A 20000-nucleotide genomic window follows, 5' to 3' on the forward strand; every position below is an offset into this window, starting at 1 on the left:
CACCAACACTCCTGGAAATTTATATCTGAGTAAAATGTGTCTTTGGGTATTGTATTGTTTTGGTTATCCCTGAAAGTAAATCTACAGGCCCGTACAACACTTCCATTATTCTCTCTCACTGTACAAGTTTTGGTAGGTGGTGGAGAAGTTTTTTTTTTTTTAGTGTGGAAAGCAAATAAATGCTACTTAATCCAAACACACACACACACACACACACACACACACACACACACACACACACACAGTAAATATCCTGTATCATGTTCTAGTGGCAGAACAGTGATGGAGGAGGAGGATTTTAAAACTAAATCTAACCTAACTTTTGATCACCTGTACTTTAATGTCCCCAGCTCCTGAGCCTTACAGTGAGTGTTCTTCAGCCTCACCCTCATCTGGCCTTCCATCTACCTCTCCTCATTCAACTCCTCCTCTTCTTAGTCTTCCTATTAAACTGGTCTGGAAGTTAAACATTTGCTAAATTTAATCCTTTGACAGGTAAGTAATGGGAATAAGATTCTTGATAGTTAATTTCAAGAACTCTATGCATGATTGTACCTATGTAACCAAAAAATATAGATCCTTAAGTTACTCAATGGTATGTTTCAAAAATTATACTCAAGACATGCACTATACCATCAGATCAAGCATGAGGAGGATGGAGAGCACTCTGAGGGTTTAGTGACTAGTATTGTCATTTCCCTCATACTAATGCTTCTCATCATCATCATTATCTTCTTCTTCTTCTTCCTCTTCTTCTTTTGTAATTTCTCTAATCTTGTGTTCATGCTAATGCTGCTCATCATTACTGTCTTCTTTTCTTTTTTTTTTTTTTTTTTGATGTTGTTGTTGTTGGTCTTCATCTTCTTCTTCTTCTTCTTCTTCTTCTTCTTCTTCTTCTTCTTCTTCTTCTTCTTCTTCTTCTTCTTCTTCTTCTTCTTCTTCTTCTTCTTCTTCTTCTTCTTATACCACTCCCACCACTTGCTGTCACTGATGCAGGTTTTTACATCTCGTTGTGACAGAGTGACAAGGGGAGCAGATGGCAGATGACATAGATGAACTGCTAGATGAGGTCGAGGACAGTCTCAGTCATGACTCCAATACTTCCTCACCCAACATGATGGTCAGGTACAGTAAAGGATCTTGGCTCAGTTGATGTGGGATACTGTTATAGCAAGGAGGATGTTTGTCTTCCTTTTACGGTGTTCAGCTTATACAAGTCATTCAGGGTTTTAGCAACATCTTCTAGTCAGTATGAAGAATATGAAGTTGATAAGTAAAAGTTTATCTGATGTTGATTATATTGTGTACTTCTTGATTATGCAGCATCATTATTCATCTTTATCGATATATATATTACTACCATCTACCTGTCATATTCCTCTTTCAATATGTAGATCATGTAAGTTTGCATCTAATATACAAAACATGCTGATCTAGTTTAGAGTATTCAGTTTACTAGTTCATATTTCACTGGTAGTGGGAAAGAGAACCATCATTCTCTTACCTTGTCTTATCTGTCACTTTAGCACCATGTAACTCCATCATGGCAGCAAGCTTTCAGTCAGTCAGTCAGTCAGTCAAACCACCTGCCCTGTCTAGCATACAAAGGGATGATGATGTTGATTTTCTTCCATTATTTTTCCAAGTGAGAGTGTGAAAACAGACGACCTGAAGGACCTGCTGGATGACATTGATGAGCAGCCACACACTGACCTCCCTGAACACCCTTCATCCCAGAGCATCGACGGCAGGTGCAACAGTCCTCTCCTAGCAGGCATCTCTGTTCCCCCAGGCATCTCTACAGGTGTCACTCAGAGGTAAGTATGGAGGTGGTGTGACTAATGAGGAGAGGAATGTGTAGTCATGCATATCAGTGTGGGAAGTAGATAGGTAGTTTTATTTGATGATGGTGATAATATTAATGATAATATGTGCATACTTTATTTAGCAATGTAACTGCTGAGTAAAGGAAGGTGTAATCATAAATGTTAGTGTGAGAAGTGGGTAGTTTTATTTGATTATGATTATATTAATGATAATGATTACTTAGTTTGGATTTCATTTATTGATTTGTTCATGTAGACTTCCTGTAGACTGGATTCTTACTTAGTTGTTAAGGAATATACAAATCCAAAGAACTAAAAACTTAATATCTGTGGCATTTGGTATTAGAGAGTGTGGGTCCTGCAAGTAAGGCTGTGCTGCTGTGCCACCCCCAGAGCATGTGACCGCCTGCGGTGCCTGAAGTGCGACATGATGGTGGTGACAATAGATGGCTTCTGCTGGTCTGACACCATCGACTACCTCTTCCTGCGCAACAACTATCCCGACATGGACCGCCTGTGTGCCCGCCTGGAGCCACAGCGTGTGGGCCGCGCCTATGCTTGTCAGTGCCAGCACTGCTCCCTCACTGAGCCCACCAACTTGGCCTGCCTTGAGGGAATCCAGTGGGTGTGTGGCGGCCACTCCCTAGATGATGAGACTGATGACAATCCCGACGCTTAGTTTGGTAGAAACTGTACTGCACACAAGCTGTGAGGGTGTGTGGTGTCAACAGCATAGCAGCTCAAGGGAAGGGAAGGGTCATCAGGCAGCAAAATTAGCAACCATCCCAATACTTATTTTGATTGACATTGCAACACCTGTAGGCTGTGAGGGTGTTTAGGATCAGCAACAAAGTAGCTCAAGGGAAAGCCCAGTGTGTGGTGGCGGCATACACACTCCCAACACCAAAATTAGTGGCCATTCTAACACTTAGTTGATATTGTAACAACTCATAGGCTGTGAGGATGTTTGGCATTGGCAACATTGCAGCTCAAGGTCCTACAATTTGAACTGTTTGAAAAGAGAAGTATCACGATAACTCTAAAACAAAATTCGCAAACTTGGGTCTCCTGTCTAGATAGTATCATTTTGGGGGTGGCTTATTGAGCAGACTTTTTTCCTTCTCATTTTTTTATGCTCTTGGGCTCACTCCTGAATGCAAAAAGGGGAAAAGCTGTAGGGACATAAGTACACAGCAATTGGCTTAGCTTGCTTTATCCTGACATGTGGTTGTGGCAAAAAAAAAAACAAGCAGAGGTAACAAGGAAGAAACCAAAATTAAATACTGAGCTAAAATGAACACCTAGGTAGTGTAGTCGTTCAGCCATAATGCACCTCCTCATTTGTGCCACTGATGTGCTTCCAAGGTTTTGTTTGAAGTCGCTGTAAACGTGCAACAACTCTGAAAGACCACTGTGAGCTAATCCATCCAGCTTGCACCATCACCATGTTAAGACTTCAGAACACAGCTACAACATATATTCATCCATCTTGTACCATCACCATGTTTAGAATTTGAAACTTGGCAGCATTCTGATCCATCCAGCATCTCCCGTCATTCTCATTGAAACATAGCTAGTACAAAATGATCCGTCCACTTTGTGTCATCGTCATCACCGTGGAAGATAGTAAGTAGATGATAAGGGCATAGTATTCTTCAGAGTTGTTATTTATATTTTATCTATGTAGTCCAATTGTTCATTCACCTGCTTGTCATCTCCCTCATATTTTCCATCAAAGCTTTCCTTCTCTCTCTCTCTCTCTCTCTCTCTCTCTCTCTCTCTCTCTCTCTCTCTCTCTCTCTCTCTCTCTCTCTCTCTCTCTCTCTCTCTCTCTCTCTCTCTCTCTCTCTCTCTCTCTCTCTCTCTCTCTCTCTCTCTCTCTCTCTCTCTCTCTCTCTCTTTTATGGTACAATTATTCTCCTTGGAAAGTTTTATTTGATGATTTGTTTATTCATTTAGTTTATGCTGCACTCACTTCCAGCGTGGTTCATGTTTTCTCTGTCCTAATTCCTTCAGTAGCCCAGTGTGACAAGCTTTATTCAGATACCATTACAAAAGTTTATTCTCTCTCTCTCTCTCTCTCTCTCTCTCTCTCTCTCTCTCTCTCTCTCTCTCTCTCTCTCTCTCTCTCTCTCTCTCTCTCTCTCTCTCTCTCTCTCTCTCTCTCTCTCTCTCTCTCTCTCTCTCTCTCTCTCTCTCAAGGTATAGGTGTTTGAAATATTTATGTAACTATTCACTTCCTTTGTGTTTTGTGTTTTCTCTCAGTCACAACTCTCAGTAGCCCGGCATCACTTCATCTATACTCAGGATAACATTAGAGGATTGCATTAAGTTTATATTGTATTTATTTATTTTTATTTATTTATTATTTTTTATCTATTTATTTATTTATTTGCTTTATTTTATTTATGTTTTTTATTTTATTTTATTTATTCTATTTTTTTTATTTACTTTTTATTTTTATTTTTTTATTTATTTTTTTATTTATTTTTTATTTATTTATTTTTTTTTTTTGTAATCAAGGTATTTGAATTGTTTCTATAACTTTATTTACTTCAGTTTGCCAAATAGGTGATTTTATGGTGTTTAGAAATAATCTGATGTACTAAATGAGCCAAGTCCTTTAATTGGCTTAGAATTTATCAGGGGTAAGGTTTTACAAATTGTCGGCAAATCAGAGAACTTAATATTGAGGGAAAATCTAGACCATATTTTTTAACATTTTGGCATCTAATCTCCACTACTTTAGGGAGGCTGCAGTGGAAGTTATTGGGGTTTTCAAGGATGCTTTCATGGTACCAGGGATATAGTGTTAAAACAATCCTGCACATTCATTAAGAAAACGCCAATGGAAACCCAACTGATTGTCTCCTGTGGCTTTCAAAAGTAGTCCTTGACAGGCCCCAAAGTGTTTCAGGATGTGGGTCTAAACACACTGGAAATAGTAAGTAGTGGAGATTAATCAGATCACATGACTGTGTTGTGTTGTATTGCATTGTATTGTACTTCACTGCTTTACATGTTTTCTAGTCAGTTTTTTATTTATTTATTTTTATTTTTCTCCTGTTTTGTACCTGACAGCAGAACTAGGTGAGTATCAGTGCACCCGTCGTGGTTGTTTTGTATTGCTATAGCACTGGTAAGTAAGTCCCGTGTGATGCTACACGGCTCCAACATTTCCTTGAATGTGAGTTTTTAGCATGTTTTTTTTTTTTTTTTTTTTTTTTTTTTTTTTTTTAATATCAAGCCATGTACTAAGTTTTAATGTAAAGAGCACCAAAGATCATGTGATATATACACCCATGTATTTAATTATATGACTTTCTTTTCCCTTTGATGAATGTCGAGTATCATCTCATAAGAACAGAAAAGAGTTGCAAGGAGCCAGTTGGCCTTCATGTAGTACCTGTAGTACATATAAAGCATAAACGCCTCTGCCTGCCTGTCATTCATAGATTTGTCCTATCTCATGAAAGTTTTATCAGCTCACATACGACAAATAAAGGCAGGATACTGAAAAGTATTGCTGGTGGTGGTATAGTTGACCCTTAACTATGGTGGTATCGTACATAAAAATCTCTCTCTCTCTCTCTCTCTCTCTCTCTCTCTCTTGGCCAGCCTCCTTTATACTAGTAAACTGTAACATAAGTCATTACAATATAATTATATAGAATTATAAGTACACGGAATCACTAATTATGCCAGGCCCGTATTAACTTGAAACACAGTAATGTACCCTCCTTGTTTACCCTGACAACCTCAACAAGCTCTGCTCCCCTACTCATCAGTATATACCCGTCTATTTACGTTTTCACGGGATTAACTCAAACTCGTAAACCCCATCTATTAATATCAAATCATCAGTTGTTTATTTATATATACTGGCTTTCATTATATAATATCTAACAACCTTAACTAACCTTACATGTATTTCTACACATCACCACAAAACACAGGCCGTTGTTCCCTTCCGCTTTTCCCTCCCTGTCACAAACCCACCCCACCATGTTCCCAAAGCTGCCTCGCCTTAAATATAGCACGCACACTACTATACCTACCCCCCTTCCCCTGTGCCTACCCACCCACCCCCCCGTGTGTATGTACGCTCCTATGTGCTAGTAAATCACCCCCGCCACCCTCATCACCCCGCCACCCTTAAATTTAACGCCTTCACTGCATCGATCCCACGCAAGGTTCATGTGCTACCTTCACATGACGCAACCAATGTCCAGACGCCTCATTGCTCATATCCCTCTATTTCGCCCCTTTTACGCCCCCATTTGGGTTAGTTATTTAGTCACCGGGACACGGAGGCAGGTGCATATGCCGCCTGTCACGTCTCGTCACCAGCCTGTCTTTCCCCTTATGGAGACATGATGGTGTCATTATATCGGCTGTAATATGCTCTTTAGGGCTCAAACAGCGATAGACGACAACTATCAAATGAGAGGAAAAAAATACAAATACTTCTAATAATACTAATACACAAAAATAATGAAGATGTGTAACAATTATGTATTAGAAATTAAGTCTTCAGTATTAAGGAAGGCGTGTGATATGGTTCTCTTGCAGTGCTATGCGTAGGAAGATGCTGACGTGTGTGTGTGTGTGTGTGTGTGTGTGTGTGTGTTAGGGGGAGGGGCAATGAGAGGCTGGCGGGTGTGACAGTGAAGGCCGTAGGTAGTTGGGAAGAGACGGGGCGGGGTAGCAACACGGGCAGGGGACTGGCATGCGGGTACAGGGACATGTTTTGTTTTAAGCGGTGTGGAATGAAGTGGGATAAAAGAAGAGGGTGCGAAGGCGTTAGCAGGTGTAGGGAGATGTGTTGAGGTGTGTATGTATCAGTGATTTCAATAAACACTGCTTGAAAGTGTGGGAGAGGATGTGAAATTTAGGAGCGTTAGAGAGTGGGTGTGAGTGGGCGTGTGGGGCAGTTGCAGTGGGGAGAGGAGTGTGCCTGTGTGTGTGTGTGTGTGAGTGTGTGGTTATAATTATCACGCTTCTTTATTCTTAATTCCTATTATTTTCCTTTATATGCCATTTTAGAATTACATGAAGGTGGCAAACCGAGGAGGAAAGTTGGGTTATCAGTTAGGTCAAGGAGATGTATTCCCGACATGGTAGTTCGTAGCCTTGAATGTAAGCTTGGGAGAAGAATAGCAGACTGGGCTTCGTGAAAAGACATTACTGGAGCCGTGTGCTGAGTGGTGAGCGCCTGCGTACTGATGCAGTGGCCACGGGTTGGCGTGTCACCATGTTATAACAGTCAGATAACAGGGGTGGAGGGGGCAGGGAGAGGGACTACCGGGCTGCAAGATTGACCAGGACGGGTCGGCAACTCACTAATACTCCCCTCCCCTTCTGGCAGGCAAAATTATTTAATGTTACATGAGTTAAACGTCTATGTGTCGCGTAATGTGCTGAACGCGCGTCAGAGAAACGTTAGTGCTCCGTATTGACCAAAATACAGCCTCCGATGATGGAACGTTTATTGCACGCTATTGAATGTGTATATGAATCCCTTATGCTTTTTTTGTGTTTACTTTTTTGCCTTTCTTTGGTCGGCTGAAAAGCCTGATATATGCTCTTTTTCCTCATATAAGCGTTACCATCGCAACATTACTTGTGATGCTTTATCTGGGAGGCAAAAGAGGACAGAGGAAGGAAGGCTGTATAAATCATACACAGATCTCCTATTAGCATAATATGACAATTCTGTTTTCCACACACTTTGGTAGTGTTACATTCTCTCTGGAGTGCCATGCCTTTACATGGCACCCTCAGTTGTAGGAAGAGTGTCTCGAGGCTGAAGAAAAGGAGGTGTGCTGTAAGTTTTTTGACTGATGAAGAGATGAAGAGGCGTGATATAGAATTACTGTTTTGCTCTATCTACTGGAACTTGCATCTGCATAATCTAGACGGCGAAAATTTATGAACCGCGTTCGAGAGAGAGAGAGAGAGAGAGAGAGAGAGAGAGAGAGAGAGAGAGAGTTGATTATAAAGTGTGTCGAATTGTAATGCTTGCACACACACACACACACACACACACACACACACACACCGTACGTTTATACCATAAAGGGCAATGTATGATGTGACCAGTAAATTGCAAGAATAAGATTAAAAACTTTTATTATTTTTTCCGAATTTTAAAACATATTCCTGCTATGTGTAGATATGGCAGATAGACCTGTATCACATGCGACATACAGAAAGTGCCTGAAAAAAACGTTCTTTTATGTTTACATTTTAAATCTTGGAACGTTTGTTTTCCGTGGCCAGCATTTCAGTGGAAACACAGGGAGGAGGCACTTGCAGGGATGCCCGCCTCTGCCGACACCAACAGGCGCGATGCCTTTGTTCTAGGGGTAACATGAACTGACACGTCAAGCCTGATGTAAGGTTGCATCATCTCGTGCGAAATGGAAAGCCGTTTCTTTCCAGAGAAACACATTGCAAACGTTTTCGGAAAGATTGTTTACAAACATTCGCACGTGCCGAGTGTTATCTTTTGTGTTTGAGGAGCGCGGGTAGATATAAATGTATGCTAGCGTATTAAATAATTATTTTTTTCATCATTACACATTCAGTTGAGGCAGGAGGTGGAGGCTGGAGGTTGTTTGCGGCCCCTGGTGAGGCCCCGCGGCCCCCGCCCCAGGCCGCCGCGGTTTGGCGGGCTCCTGCGCCGACCCGCACACTCGTTCCCGCAAACACATTCTCTTAAAATATTTATATTTCTCTTTTTCCGCACTGTAACTATGTAAATCACTCAAAATTTAAACTTTAATGATGGGCATTATTTTCAGTGGAGGTACAAGTTTCCAGGACAACATGTGATGTTCTGTCAGTGTTATGGAGAGGAGCTGCTACTCATTGCTGGAACCTGAGTCAGTTTTTACCACGCGGGGCGAGCAGCGCCTCAGTGTCCCCGCGGCCCCGGAGGTGACCATGGCGAAATTCAGATTCCCTGGCAAAGCTTTAAAACTCAACACCAGAAAGAGAGTCAGGTTTCGAGGGAGTCATGCAACACACACGCCCGAAGAGCTGTACACGCGAAGGATACGCAAGGGTCTGGATCTATTTACGCAGATATTCGGGGACTCGGACGAGGTGAGGACTGCTCCCCTGCCTCGGCCTTGTCAACATGGCGCCAACTCACCGCTTGCAATCAATAGCATGCAATATAATCCCTTCCCCGCTGCCCTCCTGCGTGTACCTGGCCCGTGCTATGCCGCGGCGTGCACCTGAGGGCGGCCTGGGGAGAGTGTGGTGTGGGCGGGGAGGGCGGTGAAGGGCGTGATGGGCGGGAGTCGCGGGGCCCAGCCTCAGCCCCGGACAGGGATGAGACGCAAATAATTTTATCCTTTTCCTGGTGCCTCGCGTTGCTCATTTACCTGTGCGAGTGTTGGGTGTACGTGAAGGAAGGTGTATCTGTGTTGTGGTGTGCTAATCTGGCCGCAAACACACCTGTCAGTGGGTGATAATGATAACAAAACACTGGCTGGCTGCATGATGGCTTGTGTGTGCGTGAGAGGAAAGATGTTGGGATTTGTTGATATAAACTAGATTTGTCTTCTTATTTCAGTTGACTGAGATTGGCGTGAGTTATGGTTGCAGAAGTAACGAGGTAAATTGGAGAGTGGTTAGCTTGTGTTGTGGTGGTGATGGTGGTGGTGCTGCTGCTGCCGTCTTAATAAACAAACAAAGCTTTTCATGTTTCTTTAACACATCTGGCTTACTGCAGATTGGAGGCGAATGAAAGCTATGAGCCTGTGATGTGGTGGTGGTGGTGGTGGTGTCTGCTCATTGATTTGATAACTCAAGCAATTTCTTTCATAATATCTGGTTCATTGTTATATTTAGCAAAACTGGATTGATTAATATGTGTTATTGTCATGGTGGTGGTCACTGTTCAGATATATGATAAGTACACATAAGCCATTTCTCTCCTAACAACTATGGTTTGGCATTGAAAGCAGTGCAGTGCTGAGTTGAGTTACACCATGAATAATGACAGCTGATTGGTTTCCTTGTCTTCATTGGCATGGTGGTGGTTGCTGCCTCAGTCTTCAGAATATCTTTTTCTCTCCTAACAACTCTTGCTTACCACAGCATTAAGCTGATGTGCTGCATATGATAACATTGCTCAGATTCAAACATCTCATTTTAAATTCTAACACCATAATGGAATCAGGTTAAGATTGCTACATAGATGAAGCTTTTTGTTATCTTTCATTGTTGGTGTGGCTATGTAGTGAGATGTGTGTGTGTGTGTGTGTGTGTGTGTGTGTGTGTGTATATATATATATATATATATATATATATATATATATATATATATATATATATATATATATGTTATATGTGTGTGTGCGTGTGTGTGTGGGTTTGGTTTTGGTTTTGAAGTGTAGACTGCCTGGTTGTATTTCAGAATCTGCCTGTTGTGGGGATGGGACTGTAGGCGTATATTGTGAAATGTTGCATAATCTTGCTTCTTACAGATGCCTCATGTAGATGTATGTTATTTTGACAACTGTATAAAAATAATTCTAATCATTCTTTTCCAGCAAAGTTTCCCAGTTTTAAATTTAGTAACTGTTAGATGAAATTGTTTTAAAAGTTCTTAGTAGAAAATATTAAAATAATACACTTCATTAATATATATATATATATATATATATATATATATATATATATATATATATATATATATATATATATATATATATATATATATATATGCAGTGTTGTTCTTGTAGTTTGCAGTAAAATTGATTGATTAAAGAAGCCATACTTGTGGACAAGCTACAACTTGCCTTTAATAGTTTGAATGAATAATCATGTAGACATAGTTGTTGCCTTGAAGCTAAATTTGTCCATAATCATCACAGTTGCTAGGGTGTGAGGGGTTTTCTTGAAGCTTGTCAAGCCTTGCTGATGCACCGGTTTGGTGTTCCAGGATGAAGATGAGTTTGAGGGTTTTATCTCGGGCCAGCCAGAGGCACGGGTGGCTGGGAGGACGGGGACCGTGCCACCTAGATCAAGGACGGGGAAGAGGGCGGCAGCACAGAAGGCAGAGGAGGCGTGCCTAGCCCTGGAGGAGGCGGGGCTGGCCACCACCAGAAGGACCAGTGTTGTGGAGGGGGCGGTGAGTGAGGTGCGGGAGGAGGGCAGGAGCAGGACAGAGGGTGTCAGTGCCCAGGAGCGTGTTGCTGCCCCCCAGGAGCCCCTGGTGCCGGGACAGGACCCCTTGCAAGGGCCTGGGGAGGAGTGTGTGCAGGGAACCAAGCCGTGGCAGGTGGCCGCCTCTAACCGTGTGACGCGGAGACAGACAAATCATAGAATTAGTAGACCGCCGACGGTTAAGACAGCCCTGGCCAAGAAACTGTTAGCCAAGGCCAAAAAGAAAGTTCCGTCGCTGCCCGTGGTCGGTGAGAAAAGTCCGAAAAGGTTCATCCTGCCCACCATGAGTGTGCGGTCCTCGCGCATCATCAAGCCCAACAAGAGGTTATTCGCCGACATTACAGAAATATGCTCCCCCGGGGGGCTTCCGGAGGCTGGCCCAGGGGCGGAGGCCGGGGAAGGTAGCATTAGTGTTTCGCCCAAGAGACTTGTTAAGTTGACTCGCAAGGGTCGTGGTTCTCACACACAGTTCCTGTCTCTACCTCGCTCGCGGGCACAGGATAAAAGCACTGCCTCAGGGATGGAGGGCGTCCGCCGCACCATCTCCATCTACACCGAGGCCATGACGGGGCCGTGCAAGGGGCAGGTGGGCCGCCCCCCCAAGCGCCGGGTGGAGGCCCCACAGCAGGAGGTGGAGGCGGAGGCCCCAGACTCACCCCAGCGCTGCGATCCCAAGGAGTCCAGGGTGAAGGAGAAGATTGAGAAGCTGCTCCGCTCACCCTGGGACAACAGGCTGAAGCAGACTGCCAAGGTACATGTGTGTGTGTGTGTGTGTGTGTGTGTGTGTGTGTGTGTGTGTGTGTGTGTGTGTGTGTGTGTGTGTGCTTATCTTACTGTATTTTTGAGAGAGAGTTTGTACTTAAACATTCTATACTGATAAACATAAATTTTTAAGTGTACCAAGTTATATATTAAAATATAAGGATTACATCAGTTATGAACTTAATTCAGCATTTCATTTGTTATGTAATTCTTGAGTGTGTATAAAGATCTATGCATTTTATGTTACTGATGGAAGAGACTACATTTAACCTTGTTTTGTGTGGTATGTTTCATGTTGTGACCTCTAGCATCCTGGATTAAGGCTGATAGTCTGTGTGTTGTGACTCAGAGGTGGAAGGGAGGGAGGGAGAGAGAGGAAACCAATCTCACTTCATGATAACATTAATCTGTTCATTGTACAGTTGCCTTAAGTAGTGATGTTATAAAGTCCAGTGAAGTTCATGTCTATAAATCAAATAGAAGTTATCATAAAGAACTAATGAAGTGCCACACATTAAGACCTCCACCAAGACCAAGGAGTGCTGGGATGTGACAGGTGGAAATGGTTGCCTGATGGTGCTGTGCTGTGTGAAGCATTCTGTTGAGTATGACATCACTGGAAAATAGGAAGCTGTATTTGATGCGTCTCTCTGATACACAGAGTTGGCAGAGGAACAATCTACATTTACACACTGACAATAACACTGGACTCACTTGTGTTGCTTTGAGTTGGTCTGTGAATGAGTCAAAAGTTGTATTGCAGTGTAATAGAAAAATTAAGAGTGAACAGGAGCACTCATCTTCATATCTTTCAAGTCCAAGTCTTTTCCTCCTTTGCTCTCCTATTTTAGTGTGTAGCAGATGTTGGGTGATGTCAGGGTCTTGATTTGTGACTTGAAAACTGATGTATTGTGCAGAGGAGAAACATGTGTAGCCTATCTATGTAAACAGGACTGCCCTTATTTTGAAAGCTTGTCCTCCTTAGTTATTCTTTAGTGGCGTGTAGTAGAGGCTTGGTGATGACACTGTTTTTGCATGAATATATATAGACTTGTAGTGTGGAAGAGAAACTTTAGTGAGATCCCTAAGTAAACAGGACTATTCACCCACAAATCCATTTTATCCCTTTTTCTTATCCTTGTATGTAGGAGAGGTTTGGTAATGACAGGATGACACTTATCAACAGGGTGGTAAGGGTGAAGGGGAGGAGCTGATGCCTGCACCTTCCTGCACCACCTCCCCTGTGCTGGCGGTCTCTACACTCCCCCGCAACATCCTCAGAAGACCGCGACTCAACCTCAACAAGACCACACTTCAAAGGTTACGGAACCCAGCCTCCCTGCAGAGATTTATTCCAGCCTGCGAAGGAGGTGAGTGTTTGTGTCTGAGAGAGGAAGTGAGAGAGAGAGAGAGAGAGAGAGAGAAACTAACATATCTTTCATTTGTTATTGGTAAAATATATTTTTGTTATTTATTTACTATTCCTGTACCAGAAGTGCAAAAGAAATGGCATATGATTTTCTTAGTATTGATGAAGTAATGAAATCTCTTGAGTTTTTGTTATGGAATTGTTAATGAACAGCTCTAGTGTCATGATCCCTCCAGTGAATAAAAAAAAAAGAATCAAATTAAAATTCATTGCAATAAAATGTGTTTGGTATTGCATTTACTGCCATTGCACTATTAAAGGTATATTACTCAGGTGGTTGTAGTACATGATTATGTGGGTTATCATATACTACTTAGAAACAGTGAGGTGATGAGTCGCGCAGGGGTATTGAACCAGTGAGTATGTACACTGGCCCAACCTGAAGGGCATGTGGCTCTATCAGGCTGGGAATACTGCGCCCACTGATCAACTGCCACCCATGAGACAGCACTCTTTGGCATTACATTTATTGCTGTATTTATAGTTTGTATTATAGCTGTTTATTAGACTCTCTCTACATGTAAGAATGTTCTTTCATTGCAGGGAGTGTGGAAGGAAAATGTGCTGTCTGTGATATTGCTGGGGAAAATTTTTATAAGTTTGGCATCTTGTTCTGTGAGATGTGCAGTTCATTCTTGGACAAAGCCAGTGCTGGGCTGAAGGAGGTAATGGAGTGCCTGGATGGCAAAGGAGAGTGCCAGGTGCAGGGCCTTGAAGTGGAGGACAGGTGCCCCGCCTGCTGGCTCTATCGGGTCCTCACCTCCTGCTCCATTAGCAACATACTCCACGACCACCTAAGGAAGCGCCTGCCACCACACCTCAAGGAGCAGGTGCCCACCAGCCTGGCCCGCTGCATGAGTGCGGGTGCCACTGCCACGTCCACAGAGAAAAATGATGAGCTGACCAGCCACATGAAGCGGCTGCCCCTTGACCCAGGAGGAGGAGGTGCCTTTGGCTCAGTCATAGACCTGCCAGGAGGGTGGCGGCGCAAGACTGGGCCTGAGGTCATTGTCATCAGTCCCAGTGGGGAGAAGTTCCGTAGTGTTCAGAAGCTTGAGGAGTTTCTTAAGAAGCAGGGCATTAGGGCTGATGCACGGGTGCTCTTTGGCAACAGCAGTCCAGCAGTGGGCCAGGCAAGTGAGAGCGAGGCAAAGAGCAAGCCCTCTGTCCCAGGCAATGGGGGATCACGGGGCAAGGTGGTGATGACCATGCTGCCTGGTGGGTGGACGCGCAGAATCAAATGGAGGTCAGCAGGCGACAGGTTTGATACGTACGTGTACAGTCCAGACGGCCGCACCTTCAGGTCACGGAGGGAACTCAGCTCGTACTTCAGTCTCATTGGAAAGGTGGATGACATTCACAAGTACTTCCCAGTGGTGACCGGTCACTCTGATGCTTCCATTCCCAGCTCCAGCGACACCCCAGGCTCCTCCAGCACTGAGCCAGTCTCTAGCTCAGAGCCGTGTTCTGAGGTTAGCTCTGATGACAAGTCTCCTGAGGCGGCTGCCTGCCAGGCCGGCCAAAGAAAGCACAAGTTTCGGAAACCTTCTCACCTTAGCAAGGGAAAGAAGTCTAAAATACCTCAGGTCAAGCCTCAGAAGTTGCAGGAGAAAGCCAGGAGCAAACCTCCAACCCAAGTGTTTGTCATGGAGGAGAGTGTGGAGGAAGGGGACCGCAAGGACCAGGAGTCCCAGGCCGAGGCCAGCACCTCACAGTTCAAACAGAAGCAGAAAGTGTCCTCCAGGACCAGGACACTGTCTGCTGGGAGAAAAGAAGACACCAGTTTGACTGATACCACAGAAAGTGAATCAGAACAGAGGAAACCTGAAACCATTCAGATGTTTTCCAAGACTTACACTAGAGGTAGATCCAGGAAATCAAAACAGGTTGTTAGTCCTCCTCTGTTTGGTAACAACAGTTCCTCAGTTTGTTCACCTCAGTTTGGCAAGGATAAAGCTTCAAGCATTGCTCAGGAAACTCAGAAAGACACAGGCGATGGTAATGACATGAGCACCACTGTGGACGCTGGGGACGTAAACCTCTCAGGTAAAAAACAGAAGATACAAGAGGAAGGAACAGCCTCCCCTGAACCATTTACTGTCCTGCCAGAGTCTGGTGACAAAGAGTCCAGTGTGCAGGAGAGCGACACCAGAAACACTAGTGGTAAGGCCTCTCAGGACAAGAGGACCAAGAAGGCAGCTGACCAGGGCTCAGCCTCCCCAGAGCCAAGTGCGTTGTCTGTGAGTGACAGCAAACTGACCACTAAAATAGTCTTAAAGATACCCAAGAAAGCTATTAAGATTAAACCTGTCAGAAAAAAGATGAACAGAGGCAAACGTATCAAGAAGAAAAACAATTCAGCTGTGAAAGAAGAGAAGCAGACTTCAAAGTTGCCCTTCCTTGAAGACAAAAGCTGGGAGACGAAACCACTGACAGACACCAAGAAGTTATCAGATGTGACTCAGGGAAAGTTGCCCAGTCAGGAAGGTGGAGCGGAACCAGCCGGCTCTGAGTCGGATGGACTGGTTAACTATGACATGACTGATAAGTCTAGAGTGGTGACCTCACCCAGCATGTCTGAAGGGGAAGGACCCCAACCCTTTATAGTACCTGGTGTGAAGAAAACCAAGCCTCAAAAGTCTTCAAGGAAATGTGAAACTCAACACTTTGGTCAAGGGTGGACCAGACGGATCAGGTGGAATGACAGAGGGGAGGGGAGGGTGAGCCTCCTGTACAGTCCTGATGGCCAGAGCTTCAGATCCAGGATAGAGCTGAGTGCTTACTTCAAGAAGGCCGGCAAACCTCGCGTTGACCTGGATTATTACTTCCCTTTGGCCCTGCACAGACCTGCCTCTGCAGCAGACAAGGACCCCTCAGCCCTGGTCACCTCCACCTCCACCCAGTCCTCGGAGAGCAGTGAGTTTTCAGACAGCGATGCATTCATCAAGACCTCAGAGGACTCGTGGGCCTCCAGTGAGGAGACCAGAAGGTCCCAGTTATCGCACTCCATGAAGCACTACCACAGGATACCAGGTGTCAAGAACAGCATGGAGGACATGGTGGAGGAGATGCCCCTCTCCTCCTACCAGAACTCAGGCAAACCCTCCAGCTGTCTCCAGACCTTTCAGGAGGATGGCAGGAAGTTGATGCCTCTCCCCAGCAAGGGAGGGAAGAACATTGTGGTCTCCATACACGAGGTGAAGCGTAGCGGTGCTGTGAAGTCTGAGACGGAGGAAGGGGAGGAGTTGCTGGACGAGGCTGGTGGGCCGCGCGTGAAGCACGTCTGCCGCAGCCAGGCACAGGTAGGCACCTTGCATGCTCTGTTGTGTTGGAAGAATTGTTTTATAGTTGCATGATAGTCTCATGATCTCTGTAAAGCTTGTGATTTTTTTCTTCTATAATTTTTTTAAGTCTTGTTGCTTCTTAACTTCTTCTAGAGTGCTGCCTGATATTTGTGAAAGTGTAAAAGTTGTAAAGATAGAAGTGATAAAACAAGTGTTTCCATTCACTAGTCTGTACAAAGACACTCAGCCCCTCAGTTTATCAGGCATCAGAATGATGGTCATGACATACAGTTTTGGCTTTCTGTATAGCCTGCCACATTATGACCTGCACTGTTCTCCAGGTCCTACGCATTACCCGGGCAGTCTTCCCCTCACCCAAGAAGGAGGAGGACCAGATGAGCAGCAGTGTGGTCACTGCCAAGCCAAAGGGGGAACAAAAGCGCAAGATTGTGACCGTGACAACAACCTCGAGTGGCAAGGTACCGGTAAGAATTCAACTAGGATTGTAAGCAAGGCCCTTATGAGCATTAAGCAGCAGCAGGCCTCTTGACCCTTACAGGGCTGTCTGGTAAAATCAGGTATTATGTGTAAAGGAAGGAGAAAGAGAGGCTGCATACATTGGCAGGCTCACCAAAAACTACTTGACCTTGGTAATGATATATTGGGTGTGCATTTACCTAAGTGTTGTGTCAGGGTGAACTCCCCAATGATAGCCTCTCAGTTTATCTCACCTACAGACCATCTTTCCAGTGTTTCCATGTTCCAAAAGAGGGCATGGCAGATGTGTTAGGGATGTGCCAAGTCTCATTGCACCAGATCTGAGTAGTGTTATCATTATGAGTTGTTCCTTTGCCAGGTGCTGCGCAAGACCCAGTGGTGTGGCAAGTGTCCTGGCTGCACCACACCCAACTGCCTCAAGTGTTCCAACTGCCTTGACATGAAGAAGTACGGCGGGCCCGGGACCAAGAAGAAGCCTTGCATGTAGGTCACTTTTTTGCACTTGTCTGAGAAGAGACCTGTGTTTTCCTTCATACAGTAGCAGTGATGGTGGTTGTAATAGCAAAATTAGTTGTAGTTGCGGTAGTATTTTGAAATGGAAGTAGTAGCAATGTTAGTACGTGCAGACAAAGGAAGAGAGAAGTTCGAACAAGTTCATGTCGTATTGTATATCCTAAAGCAATATCCACTCCGACCTAACACCTGTTTAGGTTCTGTATTTTGAAATGGAAGTAGGAGCAGTGATAATATTTGCAGACAAAGGAAGAGAGAAATTCGGTAAGTTCGTGTCATTTTGTATATCTTAAAGCATGATCCCCTCCAACCCAACACTTGATTAGATACAACAGATTTGTTTCATTTCCTTCCCTGCAGCATGAGAAAGTGCCAGAACCCAAGACTGTCCATCAAGTCAGCAGGCACCCAGGAAGTAGGAGGCAAGACCACACTCATCACCACTGCTGCTGCCGCCACTGCCATCACCACCACAGTCACTACGCCCCTCTCATCAAACTCACAGAAGGACCTGCGGAAGGTGTCCCTCCTAAACCTGAAGGTACAGGAGAAGCTGGAGGTGCCAGATCTTGAGAGTGACAGCACCTCTAAGTCCCTGGAACCAGAGAAAGGAGGAGTGTTTATTCCCCGGCAGATGACTCGCATCCAGCCTGACCAGAAGGTGAAGTAGCCGGTCTTTCCTTGCATCTTGGTGTCCTAGTTGTTGTAGGTTAGGTTAAGTTATGAGCTACTTATCTTGGTGTCATTTATTCCTGCTTATTAGAAGTTAGGATATGGGATAGGTTAGGGCAGGACTGATGTGGGATGAGTTGGTATAGGACTGCTTCAGTATCCTTCACATCCACCTTCACTTCATTTCAGGATCGTGGAGATATAGCGGCAGGGAAGCAGTTTGTGCCAAGTGCTCTGGTGAACATAGACTACTGGCAAGGCTACGATGCTGATGAGATGATGCTCACTGGTTATCCCGTCACCACTGCCTCTCCACTCCATCCTCAGATACTCTGTTTCCGCTGTGGCTCTCTGGGAAAGGAACAGGTGATTAGTCCTTGCTTTAGTCATGTGTTATGTGTGTGTGGATGTGTGGTAGTTTGCCTCTACACTGAGACACTTTGCTCCCTTATAAGTTATGTCAAAAGTCACAACAGTGATTAGTTAGGTTCTCTCAGTGCTTTTCCCATAAATGACAGAATTCTTATTAAGCTACTGCTGTAATCGTTAAAACTAGAAAATCCCAACTGCCTCCACTAGAGCCTCATCAAGGTGGTTGTGATGAGATATATACATGTTTGAGGATCCTATACTTTAGTAATATTGTTTTTTTCCCTCTCCAGATCCATATTTAAAGTAGTTGTCTTGCCTTCTCTTCAGCTACAAACTGTTAACAAAAGATAGGGAAGAGGCAGAAATATCAGTGACAAGAGAGATGTGGTTGAGGATAAAACCTGTACTTGTAAGGAAATAGATGCATGCTAGTTAAGGGTTAATAGCTAACGTGTACGATGTGTGCAGCTGCTGTACTGTGCCTGGTGCTGTGAGGGCATCCACCCCTACTGCCTGGAGGACGGGGAGGGCCCTGAGTCAGAGGCGGAGGAGGTGTTTTGGATCTGCCGCCGGTGTGCTGTGTGTCATGTGTGTGGTGCTCCTGGGGCAGACTCCCTCCTGAGGTGCTCCGACTGCCGCAACTACTACCACCTGGAGTGTCTGGGCCCCTCCGCACACAGCACCTGCCAGCCCACTCAAGACCGCCCCTGGGTGAGTGCCCCGGCATGCTTAGGTTACTGTCTGAGTGAGGGTGGGTGGAAGAAGGCTCTGTGGTTCTATCAGTACAAACAGTCAAGCTTGAAATGGTGCATTGAGGGATGTTCTCCAGGAAATGTTCTTGTCATTTGAAAAGTAAAGTACATCATGTTCATTTGTCTGGTTCCCTTTATTCTTCAGAGATTTAAATTAAAAAGATGTACTGTTTTGTCATGAGATGTTTGGAGATCAATCAGCCATCATCTCAAAATCATAAACTTTATTTAAAACTGTCAACCACATTCTTTCTTTTACTTGTCCCATCACTTATTATTTATTCAAGTCTATTTTTGGCTCTGCATGTTATGTGACAAAAGATTTATGGCATCAGCAGAAGCAGTTCACTTGTGGGGATGAGCATGAGAGTGGTGGTGGTGGTAGTAGTGGTGGTGGCGGTGGTTTTGTCAGGTTAGTGTGAGGGAGAAGTGGCTTGAGAACAATATCCAAGCTATCATCTATGTAATTATGAGTGATGGTGTAGGTAGTGTGGAGTGAGTGAATACCAAGATAGCTTTTAATTTTTCTATCATGTTGAATGTAATAGTTGCAAATGTTCTTTTGGTAGTATCTTGTATCTTCCATTTTCTTTGGCCATATTTACTTTTCTGCGCAACTACCCCTGTCTTATGTGATTGCCCTAAGGTGCCATAAACTATGCTCTGAAGGGGTGGTCCAGGCCTTGAACCTACAGCAAACTTGTCCATA

The 20000-nt window shown here is 44.3% G+C and overlaps 3 protein-coding genes across 7 annotated transcripts in view; all 3 read left to right on the forward strand.

Moving 5' to 3' along the window:
- The window catches only part of LOC135115388 (corticotropin-releasing factor receptor 1-like), a 15294-nt gene extending 15248 nt beyond the window's left edge, over nucleotides 1-46 (forward strand). For both annotated transcript variants that reach the window (XM_064032117.1, XM_064032118.1), the window contains exon 12: nucleotides 1-46. This exon is cut by the window's left edge and continues 1656 nt beyond it. The gene's annotated coding sequence lies outside the window, so the exon portion shown is untranslated.
- LOC135115389 (cilia- and flagella-associated protein 418-like) overlaps nucleotides 1-5261 on the forward strand; it is a 5913-nt gene extending 652 nt beyond the window's left edge. The window contains exons 2-5 of one of the 2 annotated variants that reach the window (XM_064032120.1): nucleotides 351-495; nucleotides 1020-1125; nucleotides 1647-1817; nucleotides 2220-5261. In XM_064032120.1, coding sequence (XP_063888190.1) covers nucleotides 1037-1125; nucleotides 1647-1817; nucleotides 2220-2505 — 546 coding nt within the window. In that variant the 5' untranslated portion in view covers nucleotides 351-495; nucleotides 1020-1036 and the 3' untranslated portion in view covers nucleotides 2506-5261. The remainder of the gene's footprint in view (nucleotides 1-350; nucleotides 496-1019; nucleotides 1126-1646; nucleotides 1818-2219) is intronic. The other variant, XM_064032119.1, reaches the window with a different exon arrangement.
- Nucleotides 5262-8643: 3382 nt separating this feature from the next.
- LOC135115390 (uncharacterized) overlaps nucleotides 8644-20000 on the forward strand; it is a 35317-nt gene continuing 23960 nt past the window's right edge. The window contains exons 1-10 of one of the 3 annotated variants that reach the window (XM_064032121.1): nucleotides 8644-8936; nucleotides 9412-9453; nucleotides 10786-11760; nucleotides 12958-13141; nucleotides 13744-16502; nucleotides 16826-16969; nucleotides 17341-17465; nucleotides 17856-18156; nucleotides 18357-18533; nucleotides 19008-19250. In XM_064032121.1, the coding sequence (XP_063888191.1) occupies nucleotides 8679-8936; nucleotides 9412-9453; nucleotides 10786-11760; nucleotides 12958-13141; nucleotides 13744-16502; nucleotides 16826-16969; nucleotides 17341-17465; nucleotides 17856-18156; nucleotides 18357-18533; nucleotides 19008-19250 (5208 nt within the window). In that variant the 5' untranslated portion in view covers nucleotides 8644-8678. The remainder of the gene's footprint in view (nucleotides 8937-9411; nucleotides 9454-10785; nucleotides 11761-12957; nucleotides 13142-13743; nucleotides 16503-16825; nucleotides 16970-17340; nucleotides 17466-17855; nucleotides 18157-18356; nucleotides 18534-19007; nucleotides 19251-20000) is intronic. The other 2 variants (XM_064032123.1, XM_064032124.1) reach the window with 2 other exon arrangements.

This window comes from Scylla paramamosain, chromosome 29, assembly GCF_035594125.1.
Source record: "Scylla paramamosain isolate STU-SP2022 chromosome 29, ASM3559412v1, whole genome shotgun sequence".
Classification (NCBI taxonomy): domain Eukaryota; kingdom Metazoa; phylum Arthropoda; class Malacostraca; order Decapoda; family Portunidae; genus Scylla; species Scylla paramamosain.